The 22,540-nt window shown below is 42.4% G+C and overlaps 1 protein-coding gene and 1 non-coding gene across 6 annotated transcripts in view; both read left to right on the forward strand.

The window, feature by feature from the left end:
- The window catches only part of GPC3 (glypican 3), a 456,912-nt gene extending 438,819 nt beyond the window's left edge, over positions 1-18,093 (forward strand). For 3 of the 5 annotated variants that reach the window (XM_023198827.2, XM_023198824.3, XM_023198825.2), the window contains one exon: positions 17,538-18,093. In XM_023198827.2, the coding sequence (XP_023054595.1) occupies positions 17,538-17,707 (170 nt within the window). In that variant the 3' untranslated portion in view covers positions 17,708-18,093. The remainder of the gene's footprint in view (positions 1-17,537) is intronic. The other 2 variants (XM_023198826.2, XM_023198828.2) reach the window with 1 other exon arrangement.
- A 4,118-nt stretch (positions 18,094-22,211) lies between these two features.
- LOC111531617 lies at positions 22,212-22,315 on the forward strand. Its single transcript, XR_002728330.1, has one exon. It is a non-coding gene; the product is annotated as a U6 spliceosomal RNA (small nuclear RNA).
- The last annotated feature ends 225 nt before the right edge of the window (positions 22,316-22,540 follow it).

Raw genomic sequence — 22,540 nt, forward strand, 5'->3', positions numbered from 1 at the left:
TGTTTGATTTGCTTTTCACCAAGCTGATACTATCACCCTATGTCCTGTCCTCCTTTGGGTAATTGCTGATTAGTTGTTTTACTTATTTTTATCATTTTTTATTTTTTCTGAAATTTATATTTCCAGAAAAAAGTAGGATGCCAGGTTATAAAGCCTCAATTTATACCTGTTTTGGTTGTTGTTGTTGATTGCATTTTAATGTGTTTAAACATGGATTCCTTATTGGCCCTACAATAAGAGATTTCATACTGAAATCCCATCATTCATTTTCTGACACTTCTATGATGCATGTCCTTCTCAGCCATTTTCCTTCTTAATTTGACTTGGCCAATCACATGATGTATTTGTCTTGGTTAATGGGCACATGTGATGTATTCTGTAGTTAGGTAAAAACAAAATGGAAAACTTCTGCCCCTTGTTAGTTGTAAGGAACCAGGGCTGCCAATGACCCTACTTAATTAAAGTGTTCGTTTCTTGCCAATTGCATCTTCTTTTTATTTTGGTTCAATATCTTCCTGCTGCTTATTATAGTCCTGCTTAGTGATTTGGCTGCCACGCTTTGTAGTAGAATTTTCCTCTTTCCCTTTCACATCTTTATAGCCGTGAGTTTGAGCCACTTAGCATCTTTTTCCTTTTCCTGGCCTCCTTTTGCACTTGCTTGCTTTGTTCTAATGCCCACAGAGCTATTTGTATGAGGATCATCCAGCTTTTTCTCCTCAGTTGCCTTCCTGTTGGTTCCTTCCAACTTATGTCCTAATCATGTTCCCAAATTGAATTTTCTTCACCTGATGCCTCTTCTTTTCTTTGGATCCTGAGTGATGCCATTGTGTGATTGCATTGAGCAAAATATCTACTACCTGTGAATTAGTTTCCTATTGGGAGGGAGAAAAATTCAATGTAAACGATTGCTGAGTTTGTTGCTCCATCTTCTCCATAGGCAGTGTCTTCATATGACCATCTTTACCATATAGGCACATTTCATATTGCTTGATAAGTATTCATACTATTCGTGAGATTAACGTCTAGTTTAATAAACTGGATAGATTATGTTGGTTTTTTCTCCCCACTCCAGGCAGATCCGTGGTTATTTCCCTACAATTATGTCTTGGTCAATAACTCCTTGACAGACTTAAAGCCCTCCTCCCTAAGTGAGTCATGGTCTCTCCAAAAGATGCCGGTCCCTTTCTTTGAAAAGGATGCAAAGCAGTCTCTTTAGATTTCTCTCCAGTGTCTGTGTCAAAGGGAGGAATGCAAAGGTCACTTTAACCTTTATGCCTTCACCCTTCTTCCCTGCCATGAGACCTCTCAAGACCTGAATGAACTCTTAGACTCTTAGGGCTAGCAAGGGTCATCAGAAGCTATTTACCTTCACCCCCTCATTCCATGTTTGCATCCCTTCACCAATATCTCTACCTAATGGCTATCCAAACTCTCATAGACTGCCTCCCAGAGATAGATCTCACTGGGTAGGGCCAGCCTATGCAATTTCCAGGTTGCACTAATTATTAGAAAGTTACCTTTTAAGTCCAGTTTTCAGATTGTGTTATTAGAAAGTTCTTAATTTCTTTTAAATCCAAATCATTTTCCCCTTAGGGAAAAGACAAAGCTGTGAACCAGCATTAACTAAAATGACATGACTATGGGGCAAGAAGAATCTAAGATGAAGAAAGAGAGAAAAGGAATGACAAAAAGGGTGCAGGCAGGTGCCGGAGTCAGGAGACAGGCAGGCAGTATCAGATAAATAGGTCTGTGGAGCTAGAGGGGCACAGGAGGAAAACTGAGGTGAGAGGCAGAAGTGGTGCTGAGAGGAGAACAGTAAGGGAATGGAAACTGGTGGAAAATTAAAGGAGATACTGGAGTCTCTTCTAAAAGGAATGGAACCCAGACTAGAGGTTTAAATCAAAGTGGGGGAGGAACAGAAAATCATTTTTAAGATTCAAAACCTATCAGAGGGTTCCAACTTTGCCCTTAGCCTACAGCTATGGAAAAGAGCATTATGGAGACAGGAAAGAATGTTTACTAGAACAGGGACTAGACAGAAGAAAAAGGAATAATTGGACACAGGAAATTAGTTTAAAGAGCAATGGAAAGAGAAAAAGAAGTGAATAGAGAAATGGAAAGGAGGGGGAATGAAAACAGAACTTTTAGGTTAAGGAATTGCATTTATTCCTGTGCCAGCACGTAATTGTATTTTCCTGGCAAGCATCCTGCAGCCCTCTGCAGGGGGAAAGGGGTGCCGGCATGTGTGACTGCAGGGATTGAAGTCTTACTGCTTTGTACTATTACAGCCAAGCGAGGGACTTCATTAACGAGCCTGTGTTTTGATGTCACAGAGACAGGCACTGAAACTTCAATCACCAGCAGTCCATGCACTTGAGAATCAGTGGTGATGGGAAGAGCAGGGTGTGGCCAAGGGTGAAGGGTGGGGGTGGGGGGTAGATTGTGAGGCTGGGACAGGGGTCAAAGGTATGGGAACACAATCATGAAGGTTCCAAGTAAGAAATGAATAGAACCTACTCATCAAAAACCCTGTTTCCTGCCCAGCATGGCACACAGAATGCCGGCATGTGTCAGCTGCTCACATAGCAAAGCATCAAGTTCCAGGCAGCAAAAGGGAATAAGAACATAATCTTTGTGGATTCCATCCACATTGAGTGCGGTAAACTGATGCTGTAGGTAATGAGGACTGGGTATTGCTCAGAAATGCTTTGGAATCTAGAGGTCAGGGCTTGAACCCTGCCATTTGCTTCCTGAGCCTCCCACCATTGGCCCTGCCTTTTTCTTGACTTCATGGATCAGTGGTGGCTCCTTCTCCTAAGGAAATCATCAGTTAGTAGAGACCAATTCCTTGGGAAGGGTGTCTTGTAAGGAGGTAGCCCTTCACCTGCATATTCTCAGTAGGCTGGGGATGTGTGTTCATTCATGCAGCCATTGATTCCTGCATTCACTCAGTCAGTCAACTGAATGACTGATGTTTTTAGGTGTTTGTGTTAGCCAAGCACTGTGTGGGAGTGACAGAGGGGAATAAGGTGAATTTCTTCCTTCAATGAAGCACAGTCTAGTTGAGGAGAGGAACATAGAAATTACTAACTCTACTCTGAGGGAGATGGAAATTAGTACTCTAGTAGAAGTTCAATTCAATTAATACTCAGAAGTGATTAATTTGGGTTGAAGTGAGAAGGGAAGGCTTCCTGGAAGAGGCTATCATGTAATTTGAGGCTTGAAAGATACAATTGTGGGGCCGGGTGTGGTGGCTCACTCCTGTAATCCCAGCACTTTGGGAGGCCCAGGCAGGCGGATCACCTGAGGTCAAGAGTTCGAGACCAGCCTGGCCAACATGGTGAAACCCCATCTCTACTAAAAATACAAAATTAGCTGGGCGTGGTGGTGCATGCCTATAATCCCAGCTACTTGGGAGGCTGAGGCAGGAGAATCACTTGAACCCGGGAGGCAGAGGTTGTGGTGAGCCGAGATCACACCATTGCACTCCAGCCTGGGCAACAAGAGCAAAACTTCGTCTAAAACAAAACAAAGCAAACAAACAGAAAGATACAATTGTGGATAGAAAAGACAGGGTAGGTGGGAGACAGAAAGACAGAGGGGGAGGAAGGAGAGAAAGAGAAAGAGGGAGAGAGAGAAAAGGATAGAAAGAGAGGAGGAGGGAGGGAAGACAGGAAGAGAGAGAGGAAGGGAAAGAGAAAAAGAAGGATTGGGAGGGAGGAAGGTAAAGAGAGAGAGAGGGAAGGAGAGACAGAAGAGAGGGGGAAGGATGGAGGGAGAGACAGAAGAGAGGGAGAAGGGGAGAAGAAGAGAGAGGGAGATAAAGAGCGGAGAGGGAGGAAGAGCGAGAGAGAGGCCATTCGAGGCTAAGGGAATAGCATGAAGAAAGACATGGGAACTCCAGAGTGCTCGGCATTTTCAGCAAATGATGAATGGGATGGTACGACTGCAGCATATGGCACTTGGAGAAATAAATGGGCAGTTGAAACTGGAAAGCAAGAAAAGATGAGCTGGAGAGGCTCATGAATGCCATGCTCAGGAATTAGGACTCTATCCCACATATAGTAGGGAGCCATCAAAGGATTTTGAGGAAGAGAGAAATGTGTTCCAACATATGTTTCAGGAAAAGAGTTTTCTCTGGTTCCAGCTATCACAGAATGGAACATTCTTTCTTCCTGGATGGCAATGGGCTGCTGGAGAGGAATGGCTCTTATGTGGCTAAGGCATTGAGGACTGGGTGGCAGTGGTGGGGAAGCTGAAGGAAAGAGGAGAAATGGACAGCATCAGAAGAGATGGCACCTGTGTGAATGTGAGAATGGGCACTCGTTGACATGCAAGTCCAAAGGTGGGAAGAGAGGAGGATGGAGCCAGGATGACAGTGTGTGCTTCCAAGTAAATTGAGGGAAAATGAGTCTCAATTCTCAAAATCCCATTGATAATGAGTGTATTAGTCCATTTTTATCCTGCTGATAAATACATGCCTGAGCCTGGGCAATTTACAAAAGAAAGAGACTTAATGGACTTACAGTTCCATATGGCTGGGGAGGCCTCACAATAATGGTGGAAGGCAAGGAGGAGCAAGTCACATCTTATGTGGATGGCGGCAGGCAAAAAGAAAGCTTGTGCAGGGAGACTCCCATTTTTAAAACCATCAGATCTCGTGAGACTTATTCATTATCACGAGAGCAGCACAGAAAAGACCTGCCCCCATGATTCAATTACCTCCTACCAGGTCCTTCCCACAACCCTTGGGAATTCAAGATGAGATTTGGGTGGGGACACAGCCAAACCATATCAATGAGGGAGAGATTTCATACTCAGAGAGTATTTAAAGAACAAATTCAAACGGAATAACTTAGGGAGGCTGTTCATCTTTCATGTATAAGGATATCTGCCTGCTGTTGATTACTGGACAGGGCGTTTTCAGGACCTTGAGCCATTTTGACCCCTTGGCTGTTGTATGAGTATCTTTCTTGGCTGTTGGGCATTGCCAGGACATTTCATGCATTTTAGTTCTTTTGATTGCATTTTTTTTTTTTTTTTTTGTAAGATCCATCGTGGCTGATTAAAAATGTAAGGTTACCTGATTTGGGGTTTTCCCATCCAAATATATCTAAAATCCTGATACACTGATGAAGCCCTGATATACTTGGGCTCCGAGGGACTGCAAGGCCACTCCCTCACTCCCACAACCCCTCAACAGCAATTGGATTTGGCTACAATAAGTGACATTTTGTGTTTTTCTTCTGTGTGCTCAAAGCCCAATGATGCATACCTCTGTAGCTGCATCATGCCTGAAATGTATATTACAAACAGAGCTCTGTGAATCTAAATGACTAAATAATTTTTTTAAATGTTATGAGGACAGAGTGTATGCTTTCATTTTTTTTTTGAAATGAAAATTTCACATTTCACACAAAAAATTTTTTTTGAAATGAAAATTTTCATTTCACACAAAAAATGAAAGTGTATGCTTTCATTTTTTACAGTTTCAGTGTAGCAGCCTTTGTATGAGTTACAAAAGCAAATGTAAGTTTCCTGAGAATGTGTAAAAGTGTCTTTTAAAAAATGCAGCCTCATGCCTGGGTGTGATGGCTTACTCCAGTAATCCCAGCACTTTGGGAGGCTGAGGCAGGCCTATGGCTTGAGCTCAGGAGTTCAAGACCAGCCTGGACAACATAGTGAAACCATGTCTGTACTAAAAATACAAAAATTAGCCGAGTGTGGTGATGTGCATCTTAGTCCTATAGGCTGAGGAAGGAGGATGGCTTGAGCCTGGAAAGCAGAGGTTGCAGTGAGCTATGATCGCGCCACTGCATTCCAACCTGGGCAACAGAGCCAGACCCTGTCTCAAAATAATAATAATAATAATAATAATAATAATAATAATAATAATACAGCCTCAGATTAAAATGCTTGGTGAAAATTACCCTCTTCCCCATTCCCAAATGAGGAGCTATTTATATCTGCTATTCCAGGGTAGCACTCAAATATCCATTCATCTTCATTCTTTTGGACAACTTAAATTGACTTTCAAAGCACAGAAAGCTTACCATTTGGCATGGATGCTTTGGTATCAGGTATATTCACACACAGACCACTCTACAAGGTAAGATGCCAGAGTAGTGGTGCACTCCCCTTAGGAACTAGGGAGCATCCCCAGATGCTGTTATCTCTTGGTTTCTAGTGTACGTTTTTTTTTTCTTTTAATTATGGCAAAATATATAGGATGTAAACTTTGCCATTTTAACCAATTTTTATTTTTTATTCAAGTAAAATATACATATATATTTTGCCATCTTTATTAATTTTGAGTGTGCAGTTCAGTGGTAATGAATACATTTGTGTTCTTTTTTTTTCTCCTTCATCCCTCCTGCTTCTCCCCTTCCCAGCCTCTGGTAACCACCAATCTACCTTCATGAGATCTATATTTTAGCTCCCACATATGAGTGAGAACATGCAATATTTGTCTTTCTGTGCCTGGCTTATTTCACTTAACATAATGGCCTCTAATTCCATCCATGTTGTTGCAAAGGATAGGATCTCGTTCTTTTTTATAGCTGAATAGTACTCCACTATGTGTACATACCACGTTTTCTTTATCCATTTATCTGTTGGTGCACACTTAGGTTACTTCCAAATCTGGGCTATTGTGAATAGTGCTACAACAAACCTGGAAGTACAGGTATCTCTTTGATATACTGATTCCCTTTCTTTTGAGTATATACCTAGCAGTAGGATTGCTGGATCATATGGTGGTTTTATTTTTTGTTTTTTGAGGAACCTCCAAACTGTTCTCCATAGTGGTTGTTTACATTCCTACCAACAGTGTACAAGGTTCCCCTTTCTTCACATTTGAACCATTTTAAAGTGTACAATTCAGTGGTGTTAATTTCATTCACAATGTTGTGCAACCATCACCACTATTTCCAAATCATTTCATCACCCCAAAAAGAAACTCTGTAACCTTTAAGCTGTAACTCACCCTTCCCCTACCCCCAGGCCCTGGCAATCACTAATCTACTTTATCTCTCTATTTGTTTATGCTGGACATTTCATATAAATGGAATTATATACTATGTGGTATTTTGTGACTGGCTTATTTCACTTACTATAATGTGTTTTTTTTAAGTTTTTTTTTTTTTTTTTAATCTTGGCTATTCCACATTCTTCTTAATGTGTATATTAAGTTGTTCTTCAGCTAGGTAGAAGAGGTGTATACATATCATTATGGAAAATGATTCTTTTGGCTGACCTGGAATGACACAAAGAAAATGAAAGTGAGGAACATTTAAGTAATAATAACCTTAATGTCTCAGAACTTGTAAGGGCTGAAAATTGGACAAATTGAAGAATTCCAGCATAAGTTTCTGTGTTATTCTAGAATGCAGGCTAATTTCAATGTGTGTCTGGTGTAACTAAAAACTAACAACAATAGGAGATAAGTTAGAGAAATGACTACCTTGTGGAGAATTTAGGGCCACCAACATATTAGAAGTAGTTAAAGTCCTATCAGTGTTTGTCAGTCTTTAGAAATCGACATCCCCATTTGTTTGTTTGTTTGTTTGGGTATTTATTTATTTATGAGATGGAGTCTCACTCAAGGTTCATTCATGTGGTGCCATTTATCGGTACATCATTTCTTTTTTTTTTTTTTTTTGGCTAATATTCCATTGAATGGATGTACCATATTTTGTGTCTCCATTCATCTGCTGATGGACACTTAGATTCTTTCCACCTTTTGGCTATTATGAATACAATGCAGTGAACATTGGCATACAAGTATCTGTTTGAGTATATGGTTACAGGTTGTTTATGTTTCAACAACAGCAAGAATATAGTATTTTTAAAGGCCATTTTGCTTTGGAATTCTAGAGGCACCTTCTAACAAAACTTGGTTGTACAGACTGGTGAGGTGTTGTGGCACTAACAGCACTGCCATGCACCCCAGGCACAGTCAGGGTGGCAAATGCCTCATTTCACTCACTCTCAGACTTCTCAGAGAATCCACATTAGCTCCCTCTCTCTCCTTAACTCAGTACACACTGTCTTTTTTAAAGAGATGAGTCTCGCTGTGTTGCCCAGACTGGAGTACAGTGGCTATTCATAGGTGCAATCATAGTGCACTATAGTCTTGAACTCCTGGCCTCCCACCTCAGCAACCCAAGTAGCTGGGACTACAGACAGGCACCATGGCTATATCTGGTTTCTTACCCAACGATCCTACTGAAACATCTTTCTTTTTTTTTTTTTTTTTTTTTTTTGAGACGGAGTCCCGCTCTGTCGCCCAGGCTGGAGTACAGTGGCCGGATCTCAGCTCACTGCAAGCTCCGCCTCCCGGGTTTACGCCATTCTCCTGCCTCAGCCTCCGGAGTAGCTGGGACTACAGGCGCCCGCCACCTCGCCCGGCTAGTTTTTTTTTGTATTTTTAGTAGAGACGGGGTTTCACCATGTTAGCCAGGATGGTCTCGATCTCCTGACCTCGTGATCCGCCCGTCTCGGCCTCCCAAAGTGCTGGGATTACAGGCTTGAGCCACCGCGCCCGGCTGAAACATCTTTCAAAAATCACCCATAACCTTCTATTCAACATCTATAGTGGCTTCTTTTCAGTCTTTACTTTTCTTGACCCCTACGCATCATTTGACTGCGTTAACCCACCCCTCTTTAAAGTACTTCCCGTCCCTTGCCTTCTCTACATCAGTTCTCTCGATCTTCTTCCCTGGCCGTTGTGTGCAGCGTCTCTGTCCCCAGCTCCTCTTCTACTACTGACTGTTAGGACCATCATTTCCCATGGGAATGAGATAACCTTTCCTGTGGGAAGTAAAGGCTTTGATGAGCTTTGATATCTGTGGAGCTGTTAAGCAGCCTCAGGCAAGAAGGACCTGTAGACATCAGAGGAGTGGTCATGACACTGCTGGGGAAGGTGGTGAGAATGCTGGGGCTGCTGGAGGAGAGCCACCACCGGCATTACCCATGCATACTGTCAGTGCTTCCAGGATAGGGTTGTTCTGTTCCTGGGAATATGATTTGACTCATGATGTGCCTAAATAACTATGGTAGGCTGGGCACAGTGGCTCACGCCTGTAATCCTAGCACTTTGGAGGCTGAGGAAGGAGGCTCATTTGAGGCCAGGAGTTTAAGACCAGTCTGGGCAACAGAGCAAGACCCTGTCTCTACAAAAAATAAAAATAAAATATTAGCCAGGCGTGGTGACACACACCTGTGGTCCCAGCTACTTGGGAGGCTGAGGTGGCAGGATTGCTTGAGCCCAGGTGCTCAAGGCTGCTGTGAGCCATGATCGTGCCACTGCACTGGGAAACAGAGTGAGACCCCATCTCTAGAAATGCTAAGTATGTAAGTAAGTAAGTAAGTGGTGGCCGATATGACTTTTTTATTTCTTTCTTAATGGCTACACATAATAGTGAAGCATAGCTGGTGGTTGAAACCCCCTGGAAACATTTGTGTTAGAAAAAGAAAGCAGTCTGAGCCCTAGTTAAGGACAATCACCATGATGTTTCCCTCGTAACAAGGAAGTTGCCATAGAAAAGACCACATTAAGTCACTCATCAGGAATTTGTGAGTCAAAAGGTCCAGCATGGTAGTTGACAAAGCCCAGGTGACCCAAGTTGCCTAACAGTGCTGGAGTTGTTTTTTGTTTGTTTGTTTGTTTGTGACAGGGTCTTACTCTATCACCCAGGCTGTAGTGCAGTGGCACAATCACAGCTCACTGCAGCCTTAGCCTCCTGGACTCAAGCTATCATCCCACATCAGCCTCCCAAGTAGCTGGAACTACAAGCACATGCCACCATGCCCAGCTAACTTTTCTGTTTTTTGTAGAAACAAGGTTTCACCATGTTGCCAAGGCAGGTTTCAAACTCCTGGGCTAAAGTGATCCATCCCCCTTGGCCTTCCAGAATACTGGGATTACAAAGTGTAAGCCATTGTGCCCGACCTCTAACAGTGTTTTTAAGATTCTTCTACCTAAATACCCCAGTATGTCAGAGAAGAGTGAGTGAATCCCCACTCCTGAGGATTTGAGACATAACCTGCTAAACAGGAAATGTCTGATGAAGTCTTTAGTGAGCTTGCAACTAATATATTTCTGCTCCATCATTAGCCTTGCATATTTTAGTATAAAAAAGTGTGCTTTCCCCCTAATTCCCTAGGAAGAAGCATGCGATGGTTTCATGTACCTACAACCCACTGCAGTGTAATCTGAAGATACACATATTCCAGATTGAGAAACAGAGGCCTATAATAAGAAAGGCCATGCCTCAGCTAATGGGAAAAATTCATTGTATTCTTTCAACATCCCATTGTTGTAACTAAAGATGTTTGCAAGCTGGAATGAGCCATAAGAAATGAAGCGGACATCTCATTGCCCAAACCCTCTTCTAGGAGAGGCCATTGGATTATTCCCAGGTGTTACTGTCATTTAGTGGGCAAAATTAGCAATTCATTTGTTTGTCAGAAAGGCAGATTATGGGCTGGGGGTGGTGGCTCACACCTGCAATCTAAGCATTTTGGGAGGCCAAGGCAGGCAGATCACCTGAGCTCAGGAGTTCGAGACCAGCCTGGACAACATCGTGAAACCCTGTCTCTACGAAATATACAAAAATAATCCTGGAGTGGTGGTGTGTATTTGTAATCCCAGCTACTCAGGAGGCTGAGGCACAAGAATCACTTGGACTCTGGAGGTGGAGGTTGCAGTGAGCCAAGGTCATGCCACTGCACACCAGCCTGGGTGACAGAGCGAGACTGTCTCAAAAAAAGGCAGATTGTTAAATGAGCCCATTCCCAAAAGGAGTCCCATTAGACCAATTAAAAACCAGAGGTCTCAAGTGTTCCTTGTCCTCCTTATCTGATCTATGAAGAAGAAAATCTAGACTCCCGGAGACCCAAGGGTCATTTGCAAAGTCATTTTCTTCTGCTTTAAAGTCTAGTCATTTCACATCTAAAAGTTCACAAAAGAGGAGGTATTGAGGTGGCAGGAAAGAGGGTTGTGCTGAAGGGAGAACAAGGAAACCAGGGTCTGTTTTGGATTCAAGAGCGAATGGCAGAGCCCAATGACTCTTGTGGGAACAGGCAGCAGAGTGAGCAGTGTTGCAATGAATGTGATTTCTCCAGAGATTTCCCCCAGCTTCAGCCTCTGGGGTTTGCCAAGCAATGTCCTGAGGTTTCACGTATTCATGTCTTGGAGGCCAACTGTACACAGCAAATGCAAAACACAGAGATAGCAGTATTGCTCTGTTGCTATATTAGGGCCAGATTGAAGCCATCTGCTGATGCAAGCTTGGCAAGGAAGAAACCCCTATGCTTGGCTCAGCAGCAGTGTTTTCTCTCCTGGCATTTTGATAGCAGCACTTCTTTCAGGCTGCCCTGTGAAGTCTTTCTGTTGGTATGGGTGAAGCCCCCAGAGCAATGCATCATCCTCCTTGAAGCCCACGCCCTCAGAGGGTGAGCATTTGCTTCCTATTATGTGCTCAAGACTCCAGTAGCTTTGTAAGGGCCCAAAGGCTTGTGTTCCTGGCTCCCAGATCCCCCTGTGCATGCCTGTCCATACCTGCTTGATGCATCCCAGGTCCAGCAACTTCTCCCCCAAAGCTCTGTGTGTACTGGCTTCAATGGAAGTTGTTATGCCAGAGTTTAAAAGCAAAACAGAAATAATCCAGTATGGATGTGTTTATTGCCAGGATCTCTCATCCAAGATTAAAAAACAGCTCAAGAAAAAAAGAGAATTCAGAATTTGGTAGTTGATGAATATTACCAGAGAAACATCCCAAGGGAAGCAACTGATTGACCTGGCTTGCTTATGGAGGCCCTGTCAGGGGTGGAAGAATGATTACAGCCTGCAGCAGGCTATATGCCTCACTGGGCTGCAAGAGCCTTGGAATCAAAGAGAAATAAAACTAGAAGGAAACTTAGAAGTCATCCAGTTCAACACTTTGATTTACCAGATGGGGCAACTGAGGCCCAGAAAAGAAGGAAATGACTTGTCTAAGGTGAGATAATAAGTCAGTAGCTAAACTAGGCTTGGAACCCAGGGCTTCAGACTGCCAGGATGCGCAGGATCACTTGAGGCCAGGAATTTAAGACCAGCCTCCTAGGGACTCTGCTAGGAGATGCTGAATAACCAAAGATGGAGGGCTCTCCATTTATTGCTTTTCCCAACAAAGAAAAACTTTTCAACACACAAAACATTGCAGACATTAAGACTGACAATTATTTTTAAAATAATTATCTAATCGGCAACACAAAGGACATGAAGGCAAAATGAGAGTCAGGGGCTGAGTGTGTAATTAGTACAGATGCTGGGTCTACCCTCTGGGCATAGTTAAACTGATTACAAATAGAAACAGATTTTTGGATTTAGCATGAAAATCTTCTTGCTGGCCCAAAAGGTTCTTACTGATGATCAAGATAGAAATAATTTATGTGCATTTTATAATATGTACCTAATACAGCAAAAATATGTCCTGGAAAATCACTGATAAACATAAAGATATGAATGATTGAAAAGAGAATGGTTTGTGGTGATTCTCATAATACATCTGGTTTGTAGCAAACTGAGACGTTTCTGGTTTTGTGTAGATTTAGCCACTTTGTAAGGGTTTTTTTGTTTTTGTTTTTTTTTGTTTTTTGTTTTTAACTTTGCTACTGGCTGATCCCCAGATACTATTCCCACAGGCTTCTTGTTTATTTCAACACAAGATATCTGACAAGTCTCTCCCTCTTAGAGCTGTCTTCCACAGTGTTAACAATGATCTTTCTAAAAAACGCAAGTCAGATTGTGTTGTTTGCTTACTTCAAAACCTTCAGTGGCTCCCTGTTGCTCACAGAATAGTTTTAGCTTTCCTAATCCACCGTGATTTGGCTCTTACTTGTCCCTCCACCTTACCTTTCATCGCCACCACCTCTTCCCCCACAATACACACACACACACACACACACACAAACACACACCACAACAATGTACATTCTGTGGCTCCTCCTACTATGGGGTCTACTTGCTGCTTCTGAATATGCCTCACAGACATTCTCTGAGCTTGGTGATTTGGGTCAGGCTGCACCCTCTGCCTGGAATAACCATTCATTCAGCCCCTGTCATAATTCTGTCCATCCTTCATCGTGTACATTATGTCCCAATTATTCTTAATTTTATTTTTTATTTTTATTTCAATAGTTTTTGGGGTACAGGTGTTGTTTGGTTACATAGATGAGTTCTTTAGTGGTGAATTTTCAGATTTTAGTGCACCCATCATCCGAGCATTGTATACTGTATCCAATATGTAGTCTTTTATCCCTCACCCCACTCCCGCTCTTTCCCCCGAGTCCCCAGTGTCTGTTATATCATTCTTATGCCTTTGCGTCCTCATAGCTTAGCTCCCACTTATAAGTGAAAACATACAATATTTGGTTTTCCATTCCTGAGTTACTTCCCTTAGAATAATGGCCTCCGGCTCCATCCGAGTTGCTGCAAAAGACATTATTTCATTCATTTTTATTGCTGTGTTACATGGTGTATATATACCACATTTTCTTTATCCACTTGTTGGTTGATGGGCACTTAGGCTGGATCCATATCTTTGCAATTGCAAATTGAGTTGCTATAACCATGCTTGTTCATGTGTCTTTTTCATAGAATGACTTCTTTTCCTTTGGGTAGATACCCAGTAGTGGGATATCCCAATTGTTTTAAGAAGCCTTCCAAGATATGTCTATTTGAAATTTTTATCTCTTTCTCTTCTATCCCCAAGATGTTTTGCTTGTGCCTTTAACTGAGCCCTTTCTACTTTCTGCCATGTAGCTAGTTGGATTGTCTCTTGATCAATTTCCCTTGCCAGTGAGGGGGCTCATGAAGGCAGACAGTAAGTCTTTCTCTAACCCTCTACTGTGATGCTTGAGACATCATAGGCTAGTTTTGTTTGTTGAATTAGATTGGATTACATTTCCCCTGTCCAGAAATGTCTATATTTATCTTTCACCAAAAATCCTATTTCCTCTGTCTCCATAATGCTTCCTTACTGTGCTGAGCTATTCCCTTTATCTCCAATTTTCATGATGGTGGCCCAAGCATACAGTGGCTTTATTGGGATTCCCATCAGTTATAAGCCACATGTACCTGGCTATGGAATTGGGTGATAAACTTTTACTACTGCTGAATGAAGAGCCTCAGGAAACCTGCAGCCACAGCTTAGGGAACACAGGGAGATAGTATTCTGAATATTCCTGGAGGCCTTTTGGAGGTAGAATAGTTGGCCACCTTTGTGGTTGGAGTATCTAATGACTTTGGCCATCATTGTTGATTTCTTCAGGGAAATAGAACTGATATGATAACTCCCATTCCCAACCCAGAGCTCTTTTCAGGATTTCAAAAAGTTTAACAAGGCTACTTAATCAAGTATGTGTTCAATTTTATGTGCAAACAGTGACTTTGCTCTCACGCTTTTTGAAAGTTCTCTTTGGCACTGTGTATTTCACCAATGGAGTTTGTTTTCAAGAAGAATCCATTATTACTTAATCACTGTAGTTTGTTTGGTATATAGAATTTTTCAAGAGGCAGTATAGCTTCATTTGAGGTTTAGAGTCAGACCTGGACTCAAATAGCTCCTTTACTCCATACCAGCTGTGTAAATATGGGCAAAATAATTAATCTGAGCTTGAGCTTCCTCTCCAGTAAAATGGGAATTATAATACCTACCTTATAACATCATGGAGATGGCTAAATTAAATGAAATAATGTACAGAAATAGTTTAACACAGTGCCTGGCCTACAGTGAACACTCAGTAATTGGGCGTCATTACTATAATTTCAAAATACAGGGCCGAAGAGATAGAAATAACAAAAGAAGACCAGGCGCGGTGGCTCATGCCTGTAATTCCAGCATTTTGGGAGGCTGAGGTAGTCAGATCACTTGAGCTCAGGAGTTTGAGACCAGCCTGGGCAACATGGCAAAACGCTGTCTCTAGAAAATAAAAAATAAAAATACAAATAATAGCCAAACAGGGTGGCACATGCCTGTGGCCCCAGCTACTTGGGAGGCCAATGTGGGAGGATTGCTTGAGCCCTGGAAATCGAGGCTGCATTGAGCCATGTTCGCACCACTATACTGTAGCCTGGGCAACACAGAAAGACCCTGTCTCAAAAAAACAAAACAAAACAAAAAACAAACAAAATCAGAAGAGGTCTTTACTGCCAAAAAAAAAAAAAAAATTAGAAACAACTGTATTTAACAAAACTTCTGGGTTTGCCATAACTACTACAGTAAACAAAACTGTTGAAAGTTAGCAGATGATTTGAAAAAAGAAACAGTGTAGGAGCTGAGCAGTGGCATTAATAGATATTGTTTCATCTTGATGTCAGGCAAGGGGCACTATCCAGAAAAGGAATCTGAAAGTAATGCTGAGAGTGCTCTCATTCAGGTCAACCCTAAAAATACTCCTCTTCATTTAAGTTGAGAAGTTGCTGTGAGAACCAAGGCTGGGCTTTCAACAGATCTAGCCATATGTGCTCTCCACTTTGGTGAAACCCGATCGTGACCTAAGCCTGTGCTATCCTTGCCGACTGACAGCTGACCTCGGCCTTCTCTGTGCACCCTGCATAGTTCACCTTTCAAAGAAAGAGGTCTGATTTCCAAGTAGAGCATTGCTCTTTGTTCTTTTTCTCTTTTATTTTGTTTGTAGGTATTTATTTTGGAAGGGAGGGAATCTAGATTATAGTCTGCTCTATTGCTTTTCCCTGGGTAAGAGGGTTTCCTGGAAAATTGGATTTGAATTATTATGAGTACTCAGGAAGAAAAGCTCTCTGCTTTTAAAGGAGTAAAATGTAACCAGATTCATATATCTTAAACATTAGGACATTATTTCTTTCTACAGCCATGAAAATAGTTATAGTTAATAACAAAATGGAGAAAATATTTGTATAAAATATAGGCAAAAGTTCAACAAAATATATATTATTAAAATGAATAGGAAAAATATCCATACCCACTAGATTAAAAAGGCAAAAGGTATAAACTACTACGCCTTGAGAAATATAATTAGTAAACTAAAACATAGGAAAAGTTTATCTGCACTAGTAATCAAATCCCTGCAAAATAAAGAAACGTTGAGATGTCGCCTTATATTAACAAAAAATATCTTTTTTCAATGGAAGTGCTGTAAATTGGTTCTCTCATCATTGCTGGTGGCAGTATAGATTGCAATAGGCCTTTTGGAAATTGGCATCTTAGTCTGTGAAATTAGACTCCCTGGCTTTGATCACTTTGACCTTGCTGCCTGCCCCAACCAGTGCCAGCCTTAGCAGAGCCCTGGTCCTGGGCCCTGCTCTGTACTGGACCAGCTGAGTCCCCACACTTTTTTCCTGTGACTTATTGAGTGTTTCATCCCCTGTAAGAGAAGCTCTTCCTTCCTCTTCCTTCCTTCCCTCTGTAGAATCCCAGTCATTTCCTCTGTGCCTGTTGTTGGGCATCTCAGTGTCCCAAAGGATCTTTCCAGCTCCCTTGGCTACCAGACAGTTGGCTGGTGAAGTTGCTCACATCATATCACCTTCACAGGATATTGAAATAGCAACATTGACAACGGAGTCTAGAATCGCCAAGAGAGTAGATTTGATCTCTAAATCTGGAAAAGCAAATCTGAAACATATTGAACCCTGGGACAGGGTCAGCCATCTTGAATTTCCTGATAAACCACTGTCTTCCTTAGATTTGCCTTCTGGGGCCACCTTTGCTTTAGGACAAACTAAATAACACCGTGATTTTTTTTCAGAATCATGAACATATATCATAAATGCTAGGCAGTCCAAGAATGAAAGGCCCTTGCCCATTAGCCTCTCCTTACTCCCATTCACTTGGTATCAGTTTAAATCTATGCTTTGATCAACTTTGCTTTTTTGCGAGGATTGTTTCTAGGGGGAAATGAAAAGACCTTATAGATAAAAGGAGAATTATTTGGGAAAATAAAACAACCTTCAAGAGCAAACTACCTATTCTCAACCCTGATTAAAGGAAAGCTCCCAGGACAAGGAAATGTATATAAGGTGCAGGGCCTAAGAAAGGTACACTGGGAACCCACAGCACCCCCTCACCACCAGCACACATACACACAAGAACACACGACAGGGTATAGTCACCCACATGGCATCTTATGTTTTGATACCCATAAGATCTGCTGAAAATGCCCTTTAAGCAAAACCTTGCCTGGGAGGAGATGTTGCAAAGGGCTAGCATGCACCCTACAATGTGTATGCAGCCAAAGGGCAATGGGGTGCAGCCTGTTCACTCCACACTCCTGCTTGCTATGATCTCTGGAAGGAGCACTTCTGGCTGGCTCCTTCCACTGCCTCCCCTCTCCCCGCCCCCCACCCTCACATATCCTTCTTTTTCCCATCTCACAGTGGCCTTTTTCTCCCCACTAAAAAAGGAAATCAAAGCTGAGGCTTTCCAGCAGTCCAGACACATGCTCCAGCTGTGGATAGTGTTGTACTGAGGCTATGGGTAGACTTGCATTTCAAATCCTTCTCTTTTGATTGACAGAACTGGCCTATGATCTGGATGTGGATGATGCGCCTGGAAACAATCAGCAGGCGACTCCGAAGGACAACGAGATAAGCACCTTTCACAACCTTGGGAACGTTCATTCCCCGCTGAAGCTTCTCACCAGCATGGCCATCTCAGTGGTGTGCTTCTTCTTCCTGGTGCACTGACTGCCTGGTGCCCAGCACATGTGCTGCCCTACAGCACCCTGTGGTCTTCCTCGATAAAGGGAACCACTTTCTTATTTTTTTCTATTTTTTTTTTTTATCCTGTATACCTCCTCCAGCCATTAAGTAGAGGACTAACCATGTGTTATGTTTTCGAAAATCAAATGGTATCTTTTGGAGGAAGATAAATTTTAGTGGTAGTATATAGATTATCCTTTTGCAAAGAAAAAAAACCCATCAAGTTGTGCCAAATTATTTTCCTATGTTTGGCTGCTAGAACATGGTTACCATGTCTTTCTCTCTCTCTCTCACTCCCTCCCTTTCTATCTTTCTTTCTCTCTCTCTTTGCATGGATTTCTTTGAAAAAAAATAAATTGCTCAAATAAAAATGTATTGGCTCTTTTTTTTTGCAAACCGTCATCTATGGTGATTGTGCAATGCTTTTTTTCCTTCTCACTAAACTTTCCATCCAATATATTCTTATCAGGCCCCAACAGGGTCCTTGAAACCCACCTCCCTGCCTTCCTTCTGGGTGGAAATCAATCCTGACTCCAAGAACCAATTAGAGTCACTCCCTCACAATCCACAATCTTCATTTCGAAACCTTGGGTTGGAGTATCTTGTCTATGAAACCGAAGGTATCTCAAAAGAGTTACCTGGTCTAGTCTCTCTTTACAACTTTGCCAAAAATGCTTTGCCCAAATAGGAATCCTCTATGTAAATCAGGTACAGTTGCACAATTCATCTTCTTCCTTCTCCCAAATCAAGACAGGTGAACCCAAACAGTGCAAAGAAATCACTCTCCAGCTTCTTTGCTGCTGTCTCAGGCTTGCTGTGTTGCCTCTCTCCACAGGGGCTGCCACATGGCATGGGCAGCCATTGCTTTGGGTCAGGTTGCAGAAGTTGTCCTCAGCAAACCCATGATTTATAGGGAGCAACTCTCACTCTTGGCTGCAGGTGAACTTCTTCAACATTCATTTATTCAATGAGTAGGTTTTGCATACTTGTTGGGTTTCAGGTACTATACCAGATGCTAGAGACAGTGGAAAACCAAACAGAATTGAGCCCTGCTCTCATGGAACTGAAGGTCTGACACCAGTAGTAATTACAACACTGGCTTTTCATCAACCATAGGCCCAGTATTATTACTCAAAATCTGTTTTTTGCAGGGTGCAGTGGCTCACGCCTGTAATCCCAACCCCTTGGGAGGCTAAGGCAGGTGGATCATTTGAGGTCAGGAGTTTGAGACCAGCCTGGCCAACATGGCAAAACCCCGTCTGTATTAAAAATACAAAAAAATTATCCAGGTGTGGTGGAGGGTACCTGTAATCCCAGCTACTCAGGAGGCTGAGGCAGGAGAATCGCTTGAACCTGGGATGCAGAGGTTGCAGTGAGCTGAGATCATGCCATTGCACTCCAGCCTGGATGACAGAGCAAGACTCTGTCTCAAAAAAAAAGTCTGTTTTTTACACATACAACATTGCAATAATAATGGCACTTAGGTAATACTCAGACATTCTGCTGCTGAGGGACCCCAGGACTAACCACTCTGCCATTTTTGTAATGTGTATAATTCTTAGCACATTGCCTTGTTGCCAGGTCAGGTCAATAGAGACATTGTTGAATCTTTCTAAAGGGGGAGGACTCAACTCCCACCTGATATATATAAGAAAGAGAGGGTGAGATGCACGGAAGGGGTGTGAGCAAAGGTCAAGGAATGGACGGGGAAGTCCCCTTTGATTCTATGAGGTGGTCCTAGTCAGGATCTCCGATTTCAGTCCCATGGCAGGAGGTCACCATGCGGGAAGCAGAATGTGTAATTTCTCACAACTTATTGCACCCCCTCTCCTGCTGTCACCAACACACTTCTGTCTCCTGCAGAGCACAATTTTCCAATATCCATCTTCTTCCTTTGCAGAAATGCTCACAAACGCAAACTGGAAATGTTTGGTTTGACGTTTCCTTTGGTTAGTTTTATTGAAGCGAAGACTACAATCAGTTGAATGTGTTAATGTGATCTCAATGATTTGTAATGGTGGGTAAGACCTGAAAGAGAAAGAAGCCAGTTGTCTTTGTTTTTAAACCATCATTCTTTGTGTATTTGAATGGGGTTTGTAAGAAACTTTGGACTTTGGTTTATGAAACCTACACATTACAAAGGTTTGCTGCTTGGACTCAGAGTCTAATATAGCAACACCAACCCAGAAGAAGGATTTAAAGCCCAGTTATCATCTAATAACTGTCCTTGTCATTCCATGGAAATGTTGATATTTGATGCGGCAAAAAATAATTTGTGGCTCAGAGACCAAGGTTTGCTCCTACGAGCAGGAGAGGACTGTCTTAAAGTCCATTTCTCCTCTCTGGGAGGCAAAAGAGATTGTCAGTTTTCACAGACCCTTCTCATCCACTTCCTCTCTCTAGACCTCAGTTTCCCTATTGTCAAATGGAGAATGAGGACAATATTTCTAACCTCTTTCTTACTCAGATTTTGTGGCACCATTCAACCCAAAAGGCAGTAAATGCTGGTCCCTCTGTCCAGCTGGTGGCATCAATGTGCTGTTCCTCCAGTGCCTCTCAGAACTTTTCCAGCCTAAGGTCATATTTGACTTGCTTCAGTTTCCAGAACATGACCCCAGGCAGCCTGTGTTTCTGCTGTCCTGGTACTCTGCCTGCAGCTATGGACCATCCAGCCTGAGTGAGGAGGACCAGAAGACAACTCCCCTGTCATGTCCAAGACCTGCTGGCTTCAGCTACGTAGATGGGATTCAACTGGATAACCACACACATGTTTAAAACATGGAAAATCCACCATATCCTATTGGCATCAACTATGTATCAATGGCATGTCTCTCTTAGCTTTTTGCCTCTGTCTTTTCCTACCTCTCTACGTATTTTTTTTTTTATTATTGTTCTACTTCAGAATCAAGTTTCATGGCTAGTTAGTGGTTTTTCATCTTTGACGTGTTGATTCTACCATTTTACTTTTTTTTTAAACAGAGTCTCCCTCAGTCACCCAGGCTGGAGTATGATGGCACAATCTCGGCTCGCTGCAGCCTCCACCTCCCGGGTTCCAGCGATTCTCCTGCCTCAGCCTCCCGAGTAGCTGGGACTACAGGCACACATCACTAGCCTTGGCTGATTTTTCCATTTTTTTGTAAAGCTGGGATTTCACCATGTTGCCCAGGCTGGTCTCAAACTCCTGACCTCAAGTGATCCACCTGCCTTGGCCTCCCAAAGTGCTGGGATAACCATACACATGTACAAAACATGGAAAATCCACCGTATCCTTTTGGCATTAAGCTGGGATTACAGGTGTGAGCCACTGCACCTGGCCTGATTCTACTCTTTGATTTAAATTTTCTACATTTGAATTATGTTAAGATGACTATTTTTTCTTAGAAGAGACCTGGGAACTAGGAAGTTGTCCATTGTGTTGGAAGGCCTCTTCCTCACTGGATGCATGAGTGAACTTTCATCAACTCAACTCTGGTACTTGAATAAGGTTAATTCCTTAAATAACAGATACTGAGTCCCTAGGCTGGAAGGGACCTGATAGTTCATCCCACAATGTTTGCTTGATTATCTCCTAAGGCAGGGCTCTCACTAGGTCACAAAGTAGCCTGTTCGGTTGTTGGATACCTCGAATTTTTAGCAAATCCATTTCTTAAAGGAAAAGAGTTATTACAAATGAAATACAGGTAATAAAAAAAATCTAACGACACATAATTACGTAAAGTTTAGAAAATGATGTTTGCCCCATAATTCCATACCACATAGAAATCCACTATTAAATATTTATATTTTTCCATACAAAAAAATTAGCCAGGTGTGGTGGTGGGTGCCTATAGTCCCAGCTACAGAGGAGGCTGAGGCAGGAGAATGGCGTGAACCTGGGAGGCGGAGCTTGCAGTGAGCTGAGATTGCACCACTGCACTCCAGCCTGGGTGATAGAGTGAGACTCCATCTCAGAAAAAAAAAAAGAAAAATATTTATATTTTTCCAGTCTTTCACCCCCTCTCTGTATATGCATATTCACATACATGAGATTGTATTAAACAATTTTTTTTTTGCAGTTGCATACTGTTGCAGTATTTACAACCAACGCTTTATTGAGAAATATATATATACCCGGTGAAACCCCGTCTCTACTAAAAAAATACAAAAAACTAGCCGGGCGAGGTGGCGGGCGCCTGTAGTCCCAGCTACTCGGAGGCTGAGGCAGGAGAATGGCGTGAACCCGGGAGGCGGAGCTTGCAGTGAGCTGAGATCCGGCCACTGCACTCCAGCCTGGGGGACATACCGAGACTCCGTCTCAAAAAAAAAAAAAAAGAAATATATATATATATCCCAGGACTTTAAGTCCTGGGATACATGTGCAGAACATGCATGAACATACAATTCTATAATATGAATCAGTCTTTATTAGGGTGAGCCTAAATCTGCCTTCCTATTATTTCCTCCTATGGTCTGGCTCTTCCATAAAGAGCATCCTGAGATTCAGATGGCCATGCTCACTTGGGCAGCACGTATACTAAAATCAGAACCATACAGAGATTAGCATGGCCCCTGCGCGTGAATGACACACAAATTTGTGAAGCGTTCCATATTTTTAGCAATATTGATGGAACTAGAGGCCATTCTCTTAAGTAAAACAACTCAGAAATAGAAAATACTGCGTGTCCTCACTTATAAGTGGGAGCTAAATAACCTGTACACATGAACATTGAGAGTGGAATAATAAACACTGGAGACTGGGAAAGGTGAGAGGATGGGAGGGAGTAAGGGGTAAGAAATTACTTAATGGGTACAATGTATACTATTTGGGTGATGGTTACA

The sequence above is a fragment of the Piliocolobus tephrosceles genome, chromosome 12 (assembly GCF_002776525.5).
Source record: "Piliocolobus tephrosceles isolate RC106 chromosome 12, ASM277652v3, whole genome shotgun sequence".
Classification (NCBI taxonomy): domain Eukaryota; kingdom Metazoa; phylum Chordata; class Mammalia; order Primates; family Cercopithecidae; genus Piliocolobus; species Piliocolobus tephrosceles.